Here is a 20,205-nt window from a genome sequence, read left to right as displayed (position 1 = left end):
ATTCCTGATGAGAGATGTGGATACGTTTCCCTTTATCTTTTCGAAAAAGAAAACACAGAACGTGCAAATGGCACGTATCTCATCGCGTCACCGTGACGCCTGGTGCACGTTTCCATGCCACTGTCGTCGCGTGTAAAATTCACGGCGAAATACATCAGTGTCGCCCGGTACACGTTTTCTGTGTCAGTCGGCGTGTAATCGTGCATCTCGTCGTCCGGAAGCTTTTCCACAGAGCTCGCAAGGCGAGAGGCGAGACGGTGAGAGATAGCGAGCTACAAGTACTCCGAACGTAAGGTGGTGGGTCTTCTCTTCAGTGGGAGGATGCTTCTTTCGAGTGCATCGAGAGGGATGATTACGCGGTCTAAAGCCCGTGTAAGACCCGAGACGCGAATGTCGAAGCGCAAAAAGTGAACCACACTCAAGTGAAGCACCCTGATTTTTAAAGTGAGATCTGCAGACGTTTAATAGTGAGCGGTACAATTGTGTCTCGTATTTTTCAAGATGCTCTCAAATTTAAATTCATCTTATTATTCCGATCAATGCTGAAAACAATACGATATTAGAAAACTCGAATCTCTATATGTGCTGTAAAAATTCACAGAGAAATGATCTTTAAATTTATTTATGGTAATTAAAGCTATCATCGAAGTTATCCATCGGAAATTGTATCTTATATTTCAAATTATGACTAAAAAATTATGAATTAAATGGCTTAAAAAATATTACGTTTATTCTTTTTTCGCTAAACGGATATTTCAAATTTCAAATATCAATATTTATATTTAGCTAAAAACTATTTTTATAATATATTATCTTATTCTCTTAACAAAAATTAAAAACGTTCTTAGATTAAAAATATGACTTTAATAGAATCCTGCTAAAGAAGAATGAACAATCAATTAATTTCTTAAATTAAATCAATCTTCGATTTGTTTTAATTTGCACGGAACAATTTAATGTGAATAATTGAGTGAAAAAATAATTAATATTGTGCATCGTTTTTGCTAAATTTGAAAGGCATAATTTCTTTTTCATGAAAGATATAATTTTTTACGAAAAAAAGAGTACACAATATATTTTCTATCACACTATAAATATCTCTCGTTTCTTTGTCGATTCTTGAATGGTTTCTGTTAACAAAGTTATAAAAACAATTGACTGTATTCGTTGGATTTCCGCGCTCGTATTCAATAATTAAATTTCTATAATCAAATTGATTGCTCCGATAAATCAAGCCAACAGGCTCTTCTATTTGTTAAATGTACAATATATAGGAAATTTCTACAGTTTCATCACATATTGTCATTAATCATAGCATTATTTGCACGTATACATTGCTTCCACCGTGACATATATATTCGCAATTATAAGTGAAATTTGTATTCGCGATGTATATAATTCAAATAAAAGATCGTTGCATCGCAATTTTAGAACGGCTTGCTTTGTGACCTAAACACAACAAAAGCGACAAAACAAAACGTCGTAGCCGAGCTATATGTACGTTATTACCTTGAGGTGCTTGGTAAATAACGTTCGTCTCGTAGAATTTATTCGACTTTCAACAGTTGTAACGACACAAAGACTATTGCAACCGCGAAAACGAGAAACTAGAGAGGAATTCGTGAAAATATAGAGCAACGCGAGTCATATAATCGGTAATAATTCTGGAAGAAACTTTTCTGTTTTATAAAAAAAATTGTACATATATTGAAAGTATATTCATAACTTTTCGGAATATTTTTAATAAATAAAAAAAAAAATATATATATATATATATACGTAAAAATTAAAATATATGCAAGAATTTAGAAAAACAAATAAAACAGTTGTATAACACGATTCGATTATTATTGTACGATAAAAAATACATATTTTCTGAATTTTATTAAAAGTACTTCCAAAGAATTTGTATATTATGTATTTCGATTTTTTTACAAATGTTGAAATTTTACGTAAGATCCACTGATAATTTCACGTTAGATTTTCTCAAATATTAGTGACTGATTTATAAATGTAAAACCATATAAATGTAAAGCCTCGAGGCTGTATCCGTCTGTTTGAACAAAGTGACTGATTCGAGCGAGATATTGAGCAAACGGTCTTCGCAGACACATTGAATTTCTTCGATACAAGCGACTGGGAATACGAAATTTCGAATCACCTGATTCATACATTTCCGAAGCTTATTTTTTTAAGGGATGTCACGAGCGACGAAGAAAATTCAAGGAATATTTATTACTTCTGAAGTCGATATCGCCCTAGTTCAACTCAACATCTATTTCTACCCAATATTCCCATGCAAACATTCAATTAATTCGTTTGACATTATTTAAAATGGATTGAACTAATTTTTTTATTTCACTTAGGCTGTATTTCATTTATGCTCAAATCCAATTATCATATTTTCAATAAAAATAATACGTTATCTTTTTTTTACCTTAGTAATTAACATTACATAAATTCTCAAAGATTTTATAAAAAATGTGTTATAGCGATAAATAAAAAATTATTTGATTGCATGAATAAAAACTTGCAACTTTCAAGAAATCATATTTTAGCAAAAAAGAACGTGAATAAAATGCCACATAAAATCATTTAATCTAATCTCAAATCATTTATTGTAAATAAAAAAACTTAAATAAATATAGCCTAAGTAAAAAATAAAAAATCAAGTGAATTTTCACTTTAATTTTTTGAAGTATGAATGTAGTTATTACTGTTTTTATTTTCTTTATACATTATAAATAAAAAACCCGTTTCTATATATTCTTGCTAATAATGTTGCAATTTGATAAAATTTTGAATCTTTGGATAAAAGTTAACGCTAACGACTAATCAATGATTTATTTATGTTGGAACTAGAACTATCAATTCTTTTTGTACCGTGCTAAATAAGCCATGATTATTTTAAAGCAATTCAATGCACCACGAGATGAAAAAAAGAAAGAGGACTTAATTTGTCGAGTATTTTTTTTTTATACTGCTCGAAAGCGTGGCCTCGTAATTTAAAAAGCTTACAATTGGGTCTTCGAAGTGCACGAAACGAGCGCAACGAAAAGCGCGATATCGATACGTTAGCTATTAATAGCGGTATAACGAATTACCCGTTCGCACCATCGATGGATTTTCGATATTCTTTTTTATCGGCATTTCTTTCTCTCTCTCGCTTTACCCTCCATAATACCAATATCTACTATCTATTAAAACGCTTTAGTGAAACTGTAACGCGATTGTTCTTTTACTACGTAACAATATCAATAATATAAATGTCCTGTCATCGCCTTTACTCATATTATCGGATCATATCATTGAACTGTATATCTTACTGTACCTTTTACATGACATTTTATTGTATCAACATGAAAATCGCGGGCTATTTAATATTTCGGGACTAAAATCGATATCTAAATTTCGGCCTACCCGTCAAATCGATTATCCCGCCGGGACAGATATTCGGGCAACCCAGATGGTCAAATTCCTGTGAAGCTATGACTGGAATTAATGGTAATGGTGGAGGAGTGGGATTGATGTGCGAGATATCTGACCGTTTGATGGATTTGACGTATTGTTGACACGTGATTTGATTTCTTAGCTTTTTAACTTTTTAACTACCTGAACACTTGAGTCCCTGATGGGCGATACCGTGAAGCATCGAGCCGCAGTGGTCGCAGAAGGTCGGCGTCAGGTACGTGAAAACCTCCCATTTGTGCTTTTGACTCGCCTGGGAACAAGAAATAGGGGCCCGGGGAAGCCCGGTCTTTCATTTGTGGTCTGATCCTGTGTGGCGGAGAAATCAAGGCGGACGATGGCTATATGCCAATCGATACCCCAAAGCGGGACATCTAGCTCCGGGAAAAAGACATTAAATCCCTTTCCCATTTAAACCCTAAAACTTGTTTTTGTTCTTTTCTTTTTTGCGATCTTTTCCCAAAAAGCTGAGGTGATGCAGAAGCAACAAGAGAGGATACGTGCACGTGGACCACGTGATGATGAACATTAAGGACAAGGTAGCGCACACGATCACGATGAACGTCGTTAATGAGAATGTGCCGCACAGGTGCAACTGGACTCCTTTTACAGAGTCTAAGTCATTATAAATATTGATACGCTTGTGGATACGATTTATAAATCTAAATATTCTGTATGTGCCAAGTTCCTAACCGGCATACAAAGCAAATGTTTCTTGTTTTAGTCATAAAATGAATTTACTGTTTGCAATTCGACAAATCGAAAGGAAACTTTCGCTTTGACGTAAACTCAGATGGAACCTGGCGCAATACAGACATTGGCGCAAAATAAACCATCCCTGTGTTTTTGTGTTGTAGTCAAAGAATTTAATCATTCTGTAATTCCAAAAAAATAATTATTGCCACACGCTTTATGAAAAAGCAGTCATCGTCACGTACAACCTTGGAGAATGTTATGCAATTGCATTCTTCAATATGTGTATAAGTTACATGTCATACATTCAAAATGTAATTACCTCTCAAACTGAATGTATCGTGAATACGAACGATTTCAACGAGCTTTTCTGCACGAAGAAAAGTACAATTTCACAGTAAGGCATGCGAGAAGATTCAAAACAACAGAATAACACAATGTAACACGAAAATTCCCTAACGAGACATTACTTGTGCAGTCCTGAAAGGTTGCGCGCAACTCGTGGCGTGCACGACGGTCAATTGGAAATTTGTCGTTACTATGAATATTTTCCCTTGCATAAAAGACTATAAAAATCAGTTTCACGAGATATCGACGTGGGCAGACTATCACCAGTTATTATCGAGCCTGTATGGTCAATAGTTGCGTTATTCTTGGATCCGGTGCAGGAAAGGCTTTCACTCAAAGCTCTCAGTGGAAAAAAACGTCAGTAAAAAAATGCAGTATTAACTATAGTCAATATCTACCAATGATGAGGATCAATAAAATTTTGATAATCTGATTTAAAAAATTTAAACAAATTCCCATGCAAGAATATAATCAGCAAATAATTAAATTTATAATGAGATACTATATGTATATACTATATATATATATATATATATATACATATTTTTATATATATATATATATATATATATATATTCCGCTTTTCTATTGCGTAAGAGATAAATAGAAATTATTATTTTAATTTCAAGTTACACATCAAGCAATACATTTTTCCATATTCTCTTCCACGATATAGAAGCAATACAAGTAAAAATCTATTATTCAAGATATTATACAAGATCCTATAAATATAAGCTACTGAATTTTTCAAACTGATGAAATTTAATTCAATAGCATTGTATAGAGGCTTCTTTGAAGAAAGCAGTCTTCTCTTTTTCGCAATGCACAAAAGACCTTTGTGCAACGTCAGGCCTCTCGCTTCCGTTTTCCAGCCTTTTCTTCCGGGCCGTAGATTCAATCGTTTAATTAATTTCCACATCAGTCTTTTGCTCCTGCCTTTCTCACTTCTTGATGTCCCAGGTGCTAGCTCGTCTTTTGAGAAAATCCTTTACCGACATTTCTCGAAAAAAGACGAGACCTTTATCACAGTACAGTCTTACAAATGCATCCGCGAATATCGTTTAAGTGCACCTGGGTACCTTCGTTAGAGCTTCACTCTCTCTGCTTGCTCCTAATTATAATCCGAAAAAGAAATCGTCGAAAAAAGAAGTTTCTTGAAATCTCGAATTATATTTTCATCGCACAATATGATAAGCCCAAGGACTTAAATAGAATAATAAAATCATGTAAAATAAAAGCGTAACTAAATATATAAAATAACATTCTTTATAATGTTAAAAAATTATCCTCAAAATTGGATAAGTAGCGTACATTATAACTGCTTTCTAACTGCATTAAGAAATTTTACTCTCCTTAATGATCTTTTTTTTCTAATTGAAATTGTATGAATGTTATTTCAAATCTGGCAAATATAATTTTGTACAATATACAATGTCAATCTATCTTCATGGTATTCTCTTACATCGATCTTTTATAAATATTATTTTAATGTTTACACAAACATTTTTCTATATTCACGTTTACATAAACTTATTCTACTATATTTATATTTATTTATAGATAATTTATTGTGCTGGTCTGATAAAAATACGACAGACGTCACTATCCATCCATTGTCCTTTAAGATGCATTCTTTATGCAGAAACATAAAAATATACTTGCATGTATTAAATATCAGTTTTCTACTGCGATAAAAATTATTTGAAACTGATGCAGAGACTGACAATGCTGAACAATATCGAGATTTTCGCAACAGAAATGATTATAAAGAGTCCAATCGCAACATTTTCAGCAATCTGAAATAGAACCCCCAACCACAAAATATAGAATGTGAGTACACTAAAAAAACTTATAAAGGATCATCTTTCCTTCGTCGACGACAATAAAAACGACAATACGAACGGAATGTAGCCAATTTTAAGAACGAAGGAACTTAGTAGCTAGAAATGAAGAAATTAGATGATACAATGCGCCATATATATCCTGGAATTGTGCCAGTCCCTCTTTTTCTGTACTCATTTCCTTTTTGGTCTCGTTTTTATACAATAAATTGTTAAACGGTTGCTTGAACAACTGAATGCGTAAATCATCATCCTTCTGCTAATCGGACAATCACCATCACAAAAGATGCTCCTTTAAGCTCACCCCTTGTAAGGGCTGAATTAATCCGTACTGGTTTTATCGCTACATCGACAAAGTGCAAAATTGCGGTTCGCGTGCCGCTGATCGCCGTGAAAAGATTAGCAAAACGCGATGGCTTTGCTCAACGAAGAAATGATAAACGTGCTCGAGGAGCATAAAAGCGAATCACATGAGATAATCTATAAAGGAAAAGCTAGCTATATAAGGTATCTATTATGCTCTTTATCCATTCATTCGCATACAATGGAAATGTTGAATCTACATAGTCTCGGTCAAAAGTACATAAAGCACCTCCGCAAATTGACATGAACGTTTTATATTTAAAAAATAAATAAAAAATTAGTTTTATTAAAAATTAATATTTATTTTTAACATTTCAAACATTTGATTAGTTTTTTTTCGGATTTTATTACTGCCTTTTCTAAGAAAATGCAAAAAATTGAAGATGCTTTACAATACATACTTATGGTTAAGGCTGTATTTTTCTTCAGATTAACTCAGCGAAAAAATTATCGTTTCGAGTTCCGCAAAAGTGTATTTTGCTTTGAAGAGAAAACTTTAAATTTTCACACACTTTTTATTAAACTATGTCAACTGCTTCACTCCGCGTAACACCGGAAACTAGATTTTCTACATCAATTTTGCAGGTCCTCACTTTGTCATCCGCCATCCGTCAGAAAATTAATAATTCCTCTCAATTAATATTAAAGTTTCTTAAAATACAGACTTCAAGTTTTATTTTCGATTTTATAAGCACCTCTCTGTATCATAATTATTTATTCATTATTCCGTTGCAAGCATTAAAAGTTTTTTTAAGAAAATGCAATAAATTAAAGATGTTATATTAATGTTATATGATGTTATATGATCAAGGTTATATATTTTTATACATAAGTTATATCGTTCATCATTTTAAATTATGTATATGTATATGCATTTAATTTGAAATTATAAATTCAATTAAGAGATTCGCAATTTTGTAATAATAAACAGCTATTTTCCAACTTGAAAGTGAAAACTTACTGAAAGCTTACAATATGATTCCTCCACTTAAATAAACTTTGCTTTTAAATCTTTGATAGAATGAATAAAAGGGTAATAAAACAAAGAATTTCTCGATTAAGGAATTAACTGATTCATTATAAGTTAAAATTATAAAAAATTTTATTACATATCAATTTTTCTTAAGGCGAAGAAAAAACATCATAAAATTTTTTACAGGTGAACGGTAAATTAAATTCGCAAATGGTAAGTTGTTTCATACTTACGAAATTTTTGAGAGAATAGTTGAGTCTGAAAAATCGTAGCCGCGAACTTCAGTTATAAATAAGTAAGTTCAAAATATCATGACCGAGCAACGACCGAGTCAGAAATTAAATTGTCGATAAATCGTGAGTAATATTGAGAAATCGATAATTCATTGGGTCAAACTAAGACACACGCATAAGAAGACACACAAGAACATCGCGAACTATCAAGGAAATAAAGAGTTTCAAACGTGAATAAATTGTGAAACACACGAGAAATATCATATTGTTTTAGGGCAAACACACAAAGAATGAGAAAGAAAAAAAAGAGATAAATGAAGAATGACGTCAGATAAACGAAGAATGACGACTTGTGGAAATACACTGAAGAATCACATCGAGAAGATACAGCGAAAATCACATCAAGAAAATACAACAGGAAAGTGCACGACTTTTGTGCAGTTACGGTGCAATGGCAGAAACTCGTGACAGTGAAAAAGACACAGAATGGTAAGAAGATCATCACTCTACATACGCCTAAGAACATCACGATAAAGAAAAGCAGAAAGAAGAATGCTTCATAAATATATAGCTAAAAATTTTAGAATCTTTTCAATATTGTTTTCGATATTTATGTAATTATTTAAATACTGTGTTTTTGGAATAACTTTACTAATTTTTTTTATAAATATTATACGGGTCTAACATATTAAAATATTCATAAACTTGGCTTCTAATTTCTGTCTTCCTTCTTAGGCATATATAGAGTTTTATCATCCATCATGCACACATACACACGCACGCAACAACACACACACACACACATTTATACAGATCACAAATAAACAAAAACGATTGCACAGATATTATTTAATAAATACAAACTTGGTCAGCATATCGGTAAACTGATATTCCTGTTGAATAATATTTTTTTTTATACTATGACTGTACAAGGATTATCTACACAATTTCGATGGAAGGAAAAATTCCAGAAAAAAAAATATAACTCGCGCTCGACATGACTATAAATGCTCGACGTAGCTCAGCTCGCGTACTAATTATCAAAGCGAACTCTCTTTTTCCTTTTTTTCCCTTTTCTTTCATGTCGTTCAGAACACCTGATGTATTGGCCCAAATATTCAAAGATAAGTTCATTATCGACAAAAAGCATCCTTTTGAAGCACTTACTTCCCGAGCCGAGCGATGGATATATACATCTCTATATTAAACTATAGGAGATATTAAGCACAAAGGGTTATTTTATACGCACTTTGATATTTGAGGAAAGCAACAAAAGGAAAATATGTAAAAATTGGATAAGGTGCACTCCTTAATGAAGGACAAGGAGAGAACGAGAGAGATATTAGAAACGTGAGATCTAGTCACATTTCCTTCAAAATGACCTTTCTTTAATATTATCCTTCGCTCTTCTGTTTGCAGCTTTGTCACCGGATTTTACTTATGTTATAATTATTATATATTCTCTCTCCTTTTCTCCTTGCCTTTTCTTGCCGTGCAAGGCAGTTCACTGTGACGTAAAATAATATCCCTTCCACAGTGCATAATTCTTATGCAAGTTTAGATGTAACAATTCACACATAACACATCACACGCGCGCATACACACACACGCACACACACACAGCCACATGTGAATCGTCTCCTGCTGACAGAGAGACGCAGTTAATGCGCACAAAAGCCACCTAACAGACACTATACAATATCAGTGCAAAATCCACGTCGAAGGATGTACCGTGTACATAATTAAAAGCGCCGCTAATCGCATTAGCAGATACGTCGGAACGCGAGCGAACAGGGAGGGCAATCATCCGCTGTGGCGTTCATCTGCGATCGTTGTTAACGCGATTAATCGGATTTCTAGCATCCACCTGTGACGAAGATACGGCGCAGAAATATTTACAGCGAGTATTATTTACAAAAGGAGAGAGAGAGCAAGAGATAGACCAAGAAACACTATACAGGAATACAATACGAAGACAAAGCAACACCACGCTGGGCCAAGAAAACAGAAAGAAAAAGAAAAATGTGTAACTAGTGTACTGTACATTGTATAGCTGTGTGTGTGTGTGTGTGTGTGTTATATGGTGTCACGTGTCATCCTTATTGGATAATTGTTTCTGAAAGAAATGTGTCTCTGAGTGTGTGGATTGCGTGTTTGGGTCTGAGATGTGCGTTTTAGTTTCATTGATTTCGTTTTCTTTTTCGTTCATCATATGATACCTTGGCACTTCATGCCCTGGTGGATGACACCATAGAGAAGACTACCGCAGTGGTCACAGAAGGTGGGGCTGTTGTAGGTGTGTTGCTTGAATTGGTGCTTCGTCCGCGTGTCCTGCGTTATTACACCATTACACCGTGCACACACACGTAGACTTTTGGGCTTAATGATGATGAAGGAAGGGAATTGTGATTGTGGTGACGTAATGATAACGGTAGGAACAAATCGGCCAGATCGCTGGATTTCCCAGTTCAGTTAAGCATAATGCGATTTTAAGGTCAAACAATTATCACCTGATCTAGTGAAATTTAAAACTTATCGAATAAAAAATTTCTGAAATCAGCTTACTGACTCTATTATAAGATGATCATTTCAAGCGAGATTGAACTCAGTCTAATTATTGAAAAGAGCATTAATCTTTATCTTTCGAATCTATTTGGAGAACTTAGAATGTATTTTAAAGTTTTTAATAAATGTGATAGGAAATTTTTTTTCTTCACTTTATCAGTTATTTTATTTAATATCTTGTTTTTAACATTTGATTGTCAAGCTACAGATTTTGAGCTTCCGAAAGCCCAGTGTTTTTTTTTAAATAAAAAAAAATTAATTATACACATATATATTTACCACTAATAATATTTCTTAGTTTTATGATCTGAAAGTGTTAAAAAAATTTCCTTATAGTAAAATAGTTACTCGATATCTTTATTTTAATTAAATCTTATATATATTTTTTATTAGAAATTATTTTGCGTTAAATGTAAACATATTGGAAAAAACTCATTTTTTAAAAAACCTTATAATTGTAAAAAAAAATTTAATCTTTTTATTCAAATTTCAGTAGCATATTATATAAGAAATAATAGTCAACGTACAAAAATTGGAATTTTACAATCCAATTTTTTATTGAAATTTTTTCAAATGGAAATTTTTTTATAATTTATATTTATATCATTCCAATCAACATCAAAAATAAAACAAAAAAATATAAATAAGAGAAAGAATCTTATATTTAATCGAAGCAAATCTCTCAAATACATTTTTCATAATAAATTTTTAAAATGTTTCAAAATTATGTTTAACATTATTATTGGATTGATGATCCATATGATTTGTGATATTATTTCAACTTCAGTTTATGATAACATTTTAAATCCAACAAACCCAATCGGCGCGCAGTTTATACTGTTTATAGAACTATAGAAAAATGTATTTAAAAATTTACATGTAAACATTAACACTAAAATTCGCATCGACTGAAAAAAATATAGGATTCTTCTTCTTACTAACCCATTTTTTACTTAATTATAATAAATGAAAATATATATATTTTTGAAATTTTATTTGAAAAACTACTGATAGTTGATTTTCACGAAATGCCATTCTTTAACTGCTTACGCAGTTATTGTTACTGCATACTTAAACGTTTAAGCCGATTAAAGTAAGGAATGTTCTCCAAAATCGAAAGATTAAATATTGTAACTACGTTAAAACAAACTTTAATAAAACGAAGCAAACGTTCTTCAAATTGAAAAGATTAGTCTTTCAAAGTTCATTAAACTTACTCAAGCTTTAAACATTTTCTTATAAAAAGAAGTTTTCTAATCCAGTTTAGTTTTACTTGAAAACAAAGTATTATTTTAGAAAGATCTGTAAGCTCTTTAAAGCTTAGCGATCGAACATGTTTCTTTGACTTCCCGTTAATATTAGTTAGTTATTGTAATTATGGTAACGATCGAATGTCATGCTAGAGGCTGACAATGATTTAAATTATCGACATTATCGAGTGTTTCTCGAAGCTGTAATACAAAATTATGTAACGGCGCAGTCTTAAATTCAAACAGGATTAAACAACAGCCTACAACCAGCGTTCTCATAATTTCCCGAAACCGGCTACTGCCGCTGTTTCCTAAATAATGTTCGAGGATAGGATAGCGGAAATCGAAACAAACTCGCAGGAAGTTTCGTGAGGTTTGGCGGTTGTCGCAAATCCGGCATGCAACTAGTGCATTAAGCCTTCCGATGCTTCTGGCCATCGCGGAAACGGGTGCTTCCGCTTCGCCAGGCGAGAAGTTTCGCCGGTCGAGGCGCAAATTCGATTAGTCCGTTCCTCGGTAGTTCATTATTAGCAACCACCTGGCTATTAGAAATTACATGGCTGTCCAGTCGAAGCATTATCAAATGGAAAGTAATGTCACCGTTCTCGACAGAAACGCAGAATGGAGGCTGAGAAATGTTAAATCATCCTGACAGTTATGTGTGTGACAGTATAATCACTTACGATAAAGAGATGTCGTTCTTAAATAAAATCTGGGCTTCATCACATATCATCTATCCCTGTTTTCATTTTTAACATTTTACATTTAAATAATAAGCAGATCAAGAAACAAATTATAACGTGAATATAATTGATAAATATTTTTTATGTAATTTTGATATATTCTTCATACAATGTACACAATGAAAAAATAATTCACGTCCAATAAATATAATAAACAATATTAAATAAAGTGTCGTTAATACCATAACGTACATTAAAAAATAAAAGCTTTATACGTCTGAGCTTAGTGCTTAATTTGATGTAAATTTTATACATATATCCAATCCTGCGAACTGTGCGCTGAAATCGATATTCAGTCTTGATATTTTGATTCACAATTGTGAATAAATTGGTTTCCGTGCGCAGTTTGCAGAATTGGATTTACAAAATATATATAAAATTCACACACTGAATTATTTAAACTCTAGATAATACTTAGCTCAGACTTTTATTTTCTAATTAAAATAAATGAACATTAATAATTTATAAATAGTTTAATGCCAATACTGCACAAGATATTTTTATTGTATAATAATATAAATATCAATATTTTCGATATTGGCAAATTTTCGAAATTGTCTAATCCAAGCATTATCAAAAAATTAATAACTATCTATAGTTATGTAAAAATAACTCAAAAAGAATTAAAATGTCATTCTCTCAAATGAAGATTCGGTTTTATAAAAGTTCGATTCAAATGTGTGCATTGCAATAGATTCACGAAATAATATGCCATATCGTGAAACGTTAGTGCACTATTATCATTCAATATAAAACTGATAATATATGTTATTATACATATATATATATATATATATATATATATATATTGTAGGAATACTTCGCAGATTTTATTCCTACGTTAACTGCGACTTATACAGAAAGAATAAAGAAAAAGAAGCTATCCACGCTCGCTCACATGCGCGCGCTTTTCTCCTTTGTCGCAGCCTGTGTCCAACAATGAAAATGCATTATGCGCCTTATATGGGGAAATCCACGATCGCCGATATTCGCGCGGATCAATAGGCGTGGAAAGGATTACCTTTGAAGCGCAGAAGCATAGAGAAGGAAGGACAAGAAGTCAGCGCCCAGGATCAAAAGGAAATAGCGGGGGACTCTCGATTAGTTCATTGGAAACACCCAGAAATAAGTAAAACTTTTTCCTAACGCGACAAAGGGAAAACGTTTACGACTCGAATATTAAAATCTTCTTTGACATCATCTTCAAAAGTTTCATAATTATCTAAAAAATAAATGACAACATCCAGAAGATCCTCTCAGGTCGACGTTCTTAACTGTAGGGGAGAAACGTGGGATGTATTTAATCCTATGTTAACAAACAATTTAAAGTTTACTTTTTTCTAATATTAATGTTCTCGATTAAACTTTGGCGTTGTAGAGCTAAAATAACTGTAGAGGTTAAGGTCAAACTTTCTGAGGATGCAACGTACGTATCCCACGTTACTCATATTTATTCGATCAAAGAAGAAAGATATATTTTACTATCAGGGAAAGTTTTATCGGTTTCCTCAATGATTGAATGGTGAGGAAGATGTAACTCTGTTTTTACGAGGGGAAATTGTTTCGAGCCGGAAACGTTTTACCCTCCCAGACGAATACATCGGGAACAATATTATCCGATATATTGTTTGCTTGTATATATTGGGTCATCTAAAAACCGCGGATACTTTTTAGATGACCCAATATTTGGTTGTTTTGATAATCGTTGCGCAGACTTACAAGCGTGGTTAAATGAAGCGCAAAAGGACGCGGTGGCTTAGACCAATAGGCAGTGAGCGAGGCAAATATGAGAGAAGAAGCTTTTAGCCCCCGGGTATGGTTTCTCTCATTTCTTTCTTTTTACTCTAGCCAAGGATCCTCTTCATTCCTCTTATCTCTTGGTGTTCTAATCTTGTTAACTCATTGTTTCTTTAAACAACGCTAAGTTTTACCAGCCAAAAGATGAAAACGATGCTATCCAGTGCGATAAATTTCTATGTTCTTACAGAAACATTGCTTTCCGTATCTCGGCAGTAAAGAAATTCGAAGATAGCTTACCGAATGCCATGTATAATACTTATATCTTGAAATTTTTATCCCCTTGATACTGAAATTTTTATACCAACGCAAAAGTTGTAATGAACTAATCGTTTTTTTAATTAAAAAATAAAGATGCTGAAATATTTATTAATAAATACCAGCAACATAATTCAAACATAGAAAATAAAAATAAATAAAAAGTCACAAAGAACGAAATGTATTTAAAACCTACAGCAAAAATCACCTAATTAAAAATATATTTTATTGTTAAATTCATAACCATTTTTTTTATTCCTATTCTCATCTATATATGAAAATATAAATATTTATTTATCTCAATATTTATATTTTTATACAATAGTTAATTATGTACCTACTAATTATCATAATTCCGAGAATCTTTTTGTACATTTATAATTTTAACAAGTGTTAAATGTAACTATCTAACAAGGCAAATTTTTCTTGCAAATGACGCTGTGTGAATGTCTGCAACGTTGCAATTTTTTCAAAAGACTCTACTCTAGTGATTTTGTAACCTAATTAGTTCGCTTCTTCTAATGCACGTCAGATTAATAAAGGCTACCTTCTTATGGGCAGATTGACTGAACGAATTACTGACGCGCGCTACGTATACGTTATTATTATCCATTTACAAGGTGACGGCGTGCGATTTATCGCAGCCTTCGAAAATGACCTCGATATTGATTATATGTACTGCCACCCTTCCCCAACCCTTTAGCACCTTACGAGGATGAGACAGTTTCACACGCGTTTAGCGGCTGTGCAGCAGCCAATTAGCGCACACTCAATTGAACGTCACACTTGTGAAACGCCGTCACGTACCTCATTCTCCCACGTTCACACGCGGAACTTGACTCTCTTTTGCGGTTCAAACTAATGTAATGAAAATTCCACCGTCATGTACTCGCGCGCGCATTCCTTTTTTCTTTATTTCATTACTGTCGCTCGAATGTAGTTCAAGGGTTATAATATATAGGTATAAGAAGGAATTCGAGTATTCTGTCAACTTTAACTTTTTACGATTAATAACTTTTTTAATAAAAATTATGGTTGTAAATAGAATCAAAAATTAAGAAAACAATGGACAATGAGAGAACAAAAAAAATATATGTATAAAGAAAAAAATTCAGTTGTATTATTCGCTACTTTTTTTTATAAATAGTAACTCTTTTAGCGATGAATTATCATTTCTATTTTTTCACATCAATTATGTTATAATAACATTATAATTACATTATAGTTAATAATTACATTACTTTATTATTTTATCATAATTTCATTATAAAAAGTTTCAAAATCTCAATCTCAAGGAGAATTAATAATTTTATCAGTCACAAGTTTTTAACATCATAAATAATTTTATCGCACATTTGTTGTTAGATTGTAGAATATTTTATAAAACTATCGGTTTTAAAGTAACATTGTCATGCGAATTTGATTTTCTATCATTTACAAAAGTCAAATTTAATCTGCGACATTTTTTACACAGGAAATATAATATATCTATAATCAAATCAAGAATCTTTCCTTTATTAAAATGACATATTAATATTTAACGTACCCGCCTTTTTACGAAACACTCAACTTTTTGAAATTCAAAGAGCTGCGATGACGAACTACGTGCTTACTCGAGGCACGAAACTTTAAGAGCTCAACATGTCAAACAGTTATTTGACTCTCCTGACCAGTTTGACCAACCCTCAAGCTACTCCCTGTGACCTATTTCTGGTACAAAGAGACTTTTGTTATATTTCTGACGTTTTGACTCGTCCTCGGACTATTAGACGTTATAGTGCAATAATATAAAACTTAATCAAAATAACTTTTGTGTAAGAAGATAAATTAATATTGGATACAAAAATTCGAAAACTCAAAAGAATAGAAGAAACATATAACTGAAAAATTTTTTTGATATTATTAAAAACAAACTTTATTTAAACTTTCGTTTCTTTCAACTCAATGAAAACTCCCAAATAACACGCATGTTCAAAAATGAGACATAAAACGTTTTAAAGACGTCTAAAAAACATCTGTTGAGGTCACAGCAGATTCTTTTATTGTTCCGGACTATAAAAATCTGAAAAAATTCTTATACTTATGAAACTCTTAACAAGTTTTTATCACAAAGAAGCCGGATTGTACTTTATTTACTTTTTATAAATTTAAATGTAATAATGTTTAAGGACAGGTACGATTTTTATTTGTCCTTGCAACGAAAACAAATAACTGGAGTCTGGCATCCTTGTACACACATAATCTTAATGTTATTAAAATTTTTTTAAAAGGCAATACCAAATATCCCGCAGTTTATTATTTTTTTAAATTCATAATTGAAAATTCGGCTGTGCCTTAAAAGACCAAGCCATTGTTAGTGATTTAATATTATACTCAAAGAAAAAATTTTTTCATAAAATATATGAAGTTAATAAAGAAATAAAAAATAAAAAATTATGATAAAAATATAGTTAATAAATATATATATTTAACAAATAATTCATCGTTTCTACAGATACTAGATTAGTTCTTAAATTTCATATATGATTCATCTTACATTCATTAAGTCTTTGAAGATTACATTTTTATAGGAAATTACATATGAAAAATCTATATTCAGAAATTCATTGAAAACTGTGAAAGAGAAACCTTGGCTGGGGACAAAAAGAAGAAAAGACAAGATAGTCTGCGCGTTAAGAAAGATGTGAAGAGAAAAGAATATTCGGCTTTAAATATAACATCGGTACTTACATCCGAGTCAGCTCCTTTGTCGGCCCCCGGACATGTGAAGGTCACGTATTCGTGACATCGTTTATGAACGACGAAACTACAAACTGAAACACAAGCGAAACGATTCCTAGTTTTCCTTCTCAAGGATACCTTGGACAAATAGTAAAACCGATGAGATCTGTCTGACTTTCTTACCTTGGCACTGATATCCCTGTTTCCCGAAGCCCCTGCAACAAGAAACGGGACAAACTCGTTAATGGATATTTTACATGAGTGAAAAAAATCAATTATGTATCATAGGCAACACACACACAATTCATATTTACAAATGTAAACAAAAAATATCTGAAAGTTTTATAGGTACCGCTTATAAATTGGATAAACTAAAAATATGTCAGGATAATTTAAAAAATTTATCTTTGAAATATATAGAAATAGCATTATCAAGATCATCGCATAATAAAAGAATCCATTAAAGCAAGTTATACGTAAAGCATATAGTATATCTCAATATAGCTCTTATAATACAATCCATAGTCCCATACAACAGAAAATACATCATAGGGATATCACATATCTCAAATATATCTTTAGGATATCCCTATGTTGTATTTTGGACATATCGACTAGGAAGGTAACCGGACTCTATATAGTTTAGTACTCAATATTATATAACGGTCCTATTCGCTGTTTGTGGTTGTTAATTACACAGTAAATTTAACAGATAGCATTTAAGTTGTGCAGGCGGTTCGTCTAACTCAATTGTATCAGTTTATTGCTCAGTTTGTTATTCTGTTATTATTCGGCAAAGCAAAATGTAGAACGGCGTAGTCGTGATGTAATATTTTCGTGGGTAAGTAATTGCTTTCTAACTAGCGAGAGATGGTTATTAATTTCTGTAGTTCATTATATTGTAGCTCTGTATTTATATTTTATAATGTTATATTTAGTTTATATTTTCTTCTCTTAACTTTTGTTTATAACCAAAGAAAGAAAACTTTTTGTAAGATAGAGCCAATTATATAACTAATCTAGAGGTATACTGACAATACATCATTGTAACATTTTTTTTTAATGTTTGTTATTCAAGTTATTCCAGACCATGGATTCAAATTCATCTACAAAACAACACATGGAAATAATTATATTGGGTCATCTAAAAACCGCGGATACTTTTTAGATGACCCAATAAATAGATAAACAAAAAATAGACAAACCAATTATTTGAAAAAGTAATTCTTATGTACTCTTATAAATGTTAATAAACAATCAATACGTTAGTAAACGTAATAATCTTATAAAAGTATTGAAACATTTTATTTTCCATTTTTCTAATATTATTTTTAAAAAAAGAGGGAAACATACGTCAAAATGGGTACATATGACTTAAATGTTACTTTTTCTTAAATATCCACGTAAATATTTGAACACTCATGTTTTCAATGTTTAGAAATATCTTCCCTTTTGAATCTATCAATTTTCAATTGTGGCAAAAATCGCAAGGTTTATTTTAATTCAAACATATATTGTATAATATCAAAGTAACACATCAATTAAAGCAAATAAGTATATTTATAGAGTTTTCAGATCTGTACTAATAAAAACTAAAAACTTCAGATCTGTACTAATAAAAACTAAAATAGATATTACATTCAGTATTATGAGACAAAATTTAACACATTACAGCTGTAGAGTACAATATAATTCCTCTATAATTTTCCTCTCTCTCGCGAATTCTCGTGGAACAGTAATTGCACGAGCGATTTATGTCCCAAGGAAGAGTTCGCGTGATCATCGTCAACTTTGCCAAAATAATTTTAACCCAAGTGGCTCGAATTAAGTGCGGTTTCTAATACGTAACGCGATACTTATAGCATCGTGCACAGTAACAAGATTATGAATAGTTATATCAATTAGTCACGGATTATATTTGCATTTCGTGACAATTCCCATTTTTCGGTAGATAAAATGAAACTGACGCAGATATTATTTCCATAAATTACAAAGATGTAAATTTAAATATATCATTAGTAACATAGTAAAAAGAATATTATAATTATTATTAATTATACAAATTTTATCCTAAAATGTAAATTTAGTCAATTTTGGAAGAGAAAAAAGTTACTTACAAAAGAAAGAAAAAAAACAAGAGAAACTTTACAATATTAAAAAATAAAATTTAATATATCGGAAAAATTATTTTTCTATACATGTGATAAATCTGAATAAATCTAAAAAGATCTAGTTGTGTAATATATTAATATACTTTGTATATATTGAAAAAAGAAGTGTTTAATTTTAAGATATTAAAATGTTTATTCTTGTCTCCATTTTTTAAACACTTAAAGATATTTTAGTTTTAAACTTTTTCAATAGACAAAACACTACGCGTTTGAATTGTCTATTGAAGTGACATGGAGACAAGAATAAAACATTACTTTTTACAGTGTATTTTATATAGTTCTTTTTAATTTCTACTTTTTCTCAGTTGAACTCTTCGATTATTTTAATATCTTAATCGACTGCAGAACTTTTGCGATATTAATAGTCACATCACGTGGTAGTGTAAGTAATCCATTTCTGTCGCTACCATCGGCTCGTTAATTAGCGCGAGCATCCTTTCACGTAAATACGGTTATTAAAAGTTTAAGCTCTTCTAAAATTTAATAGCTCATTCACCGTGCGTCGAAATGTCTAGAACGAACAGTAAAGCAGAGATAAGTGTTAGGGAAAGGTTCACGAGTTTCTCTCTCTCTCTCTCTCTCTCTCTCTCTCTCTCTTTCTCTTCATCCTCTATGATAGATTCTCTAATCTACGTTAATGCAAGACGAAGCCCCACAGATGATAACAGCCACCGATTAATACTCATAGCAAAACTTTGGCTTCTCAAAATGATGATTTCATTGTTCTAGCACATGCGCGCACTCTCTTTCACTCTCTCTTTCTCTCTGTCTGTATTCTTCA

The 20,205-nt window shown here is 31.7% G+C and overlaps 1 protein-coding gene across 5 annotated transcripts in view; it reads right to left on the bottom strand.

The window, feature by feature from the left end:
- Pkc53E (Protein C kinase 53E) overlaps nucleotides 1-20,205 on the bottom strand; it is a 72,870-nt gene that overhangs the window by 15,769 nt on the left and 36,896 nt on the right. For 3 of the 5 annotated variants that reach the window (XM_087404595.1, XM_087404596.1, XM_011064358.2), the window contains 3 exons: nucleotides 17,437-17,468; nucleotides 17,263-17,345; nucleotides 10,139-10,250 (listed from right to left, as the gene is read on the bottom strand). In XM_087404595.1, the coding sequence (XP_087260721.1) occupies nucleotides 10,139-10,250; nucleotides 17,263-17,345; nucleotides 17,437-17,468 (227 nt within the window). Of the gene's footprint in view, nucleotides 1-3,612; nucleotides 3,722-10,138; nucleotides 10,251-17,262; nucleotides 17,346-17,436; nucleotides 17,469-20,205 lie in introns of those variants that run through there. The other 2 variants (XM_011064367.2, XM_087404597.1) reach the window with 2 other exon arrangements.

The sequence above is a fragment of the Acromyrmex echinatior genome, chromosome 3 (assembly GCF_024713525.1).
Source record: "Acromyrmex echinatior isolate Ae372 chromosome 3, ASM2471352v2, whole genome shotgun sequence".
Taxonomy (NCBI): domain Eukaryota; kingdom Metazoa; phylum Arthropoda; class Insecta; order Hymenoptera; family Formicidae; genus Acromyrmex; species Acromyrmex echinatior.
Note: the sequence above shows the minus strand (reverse complement) of the source record. Positions and strands in the feature narration are given on the sequence as shown.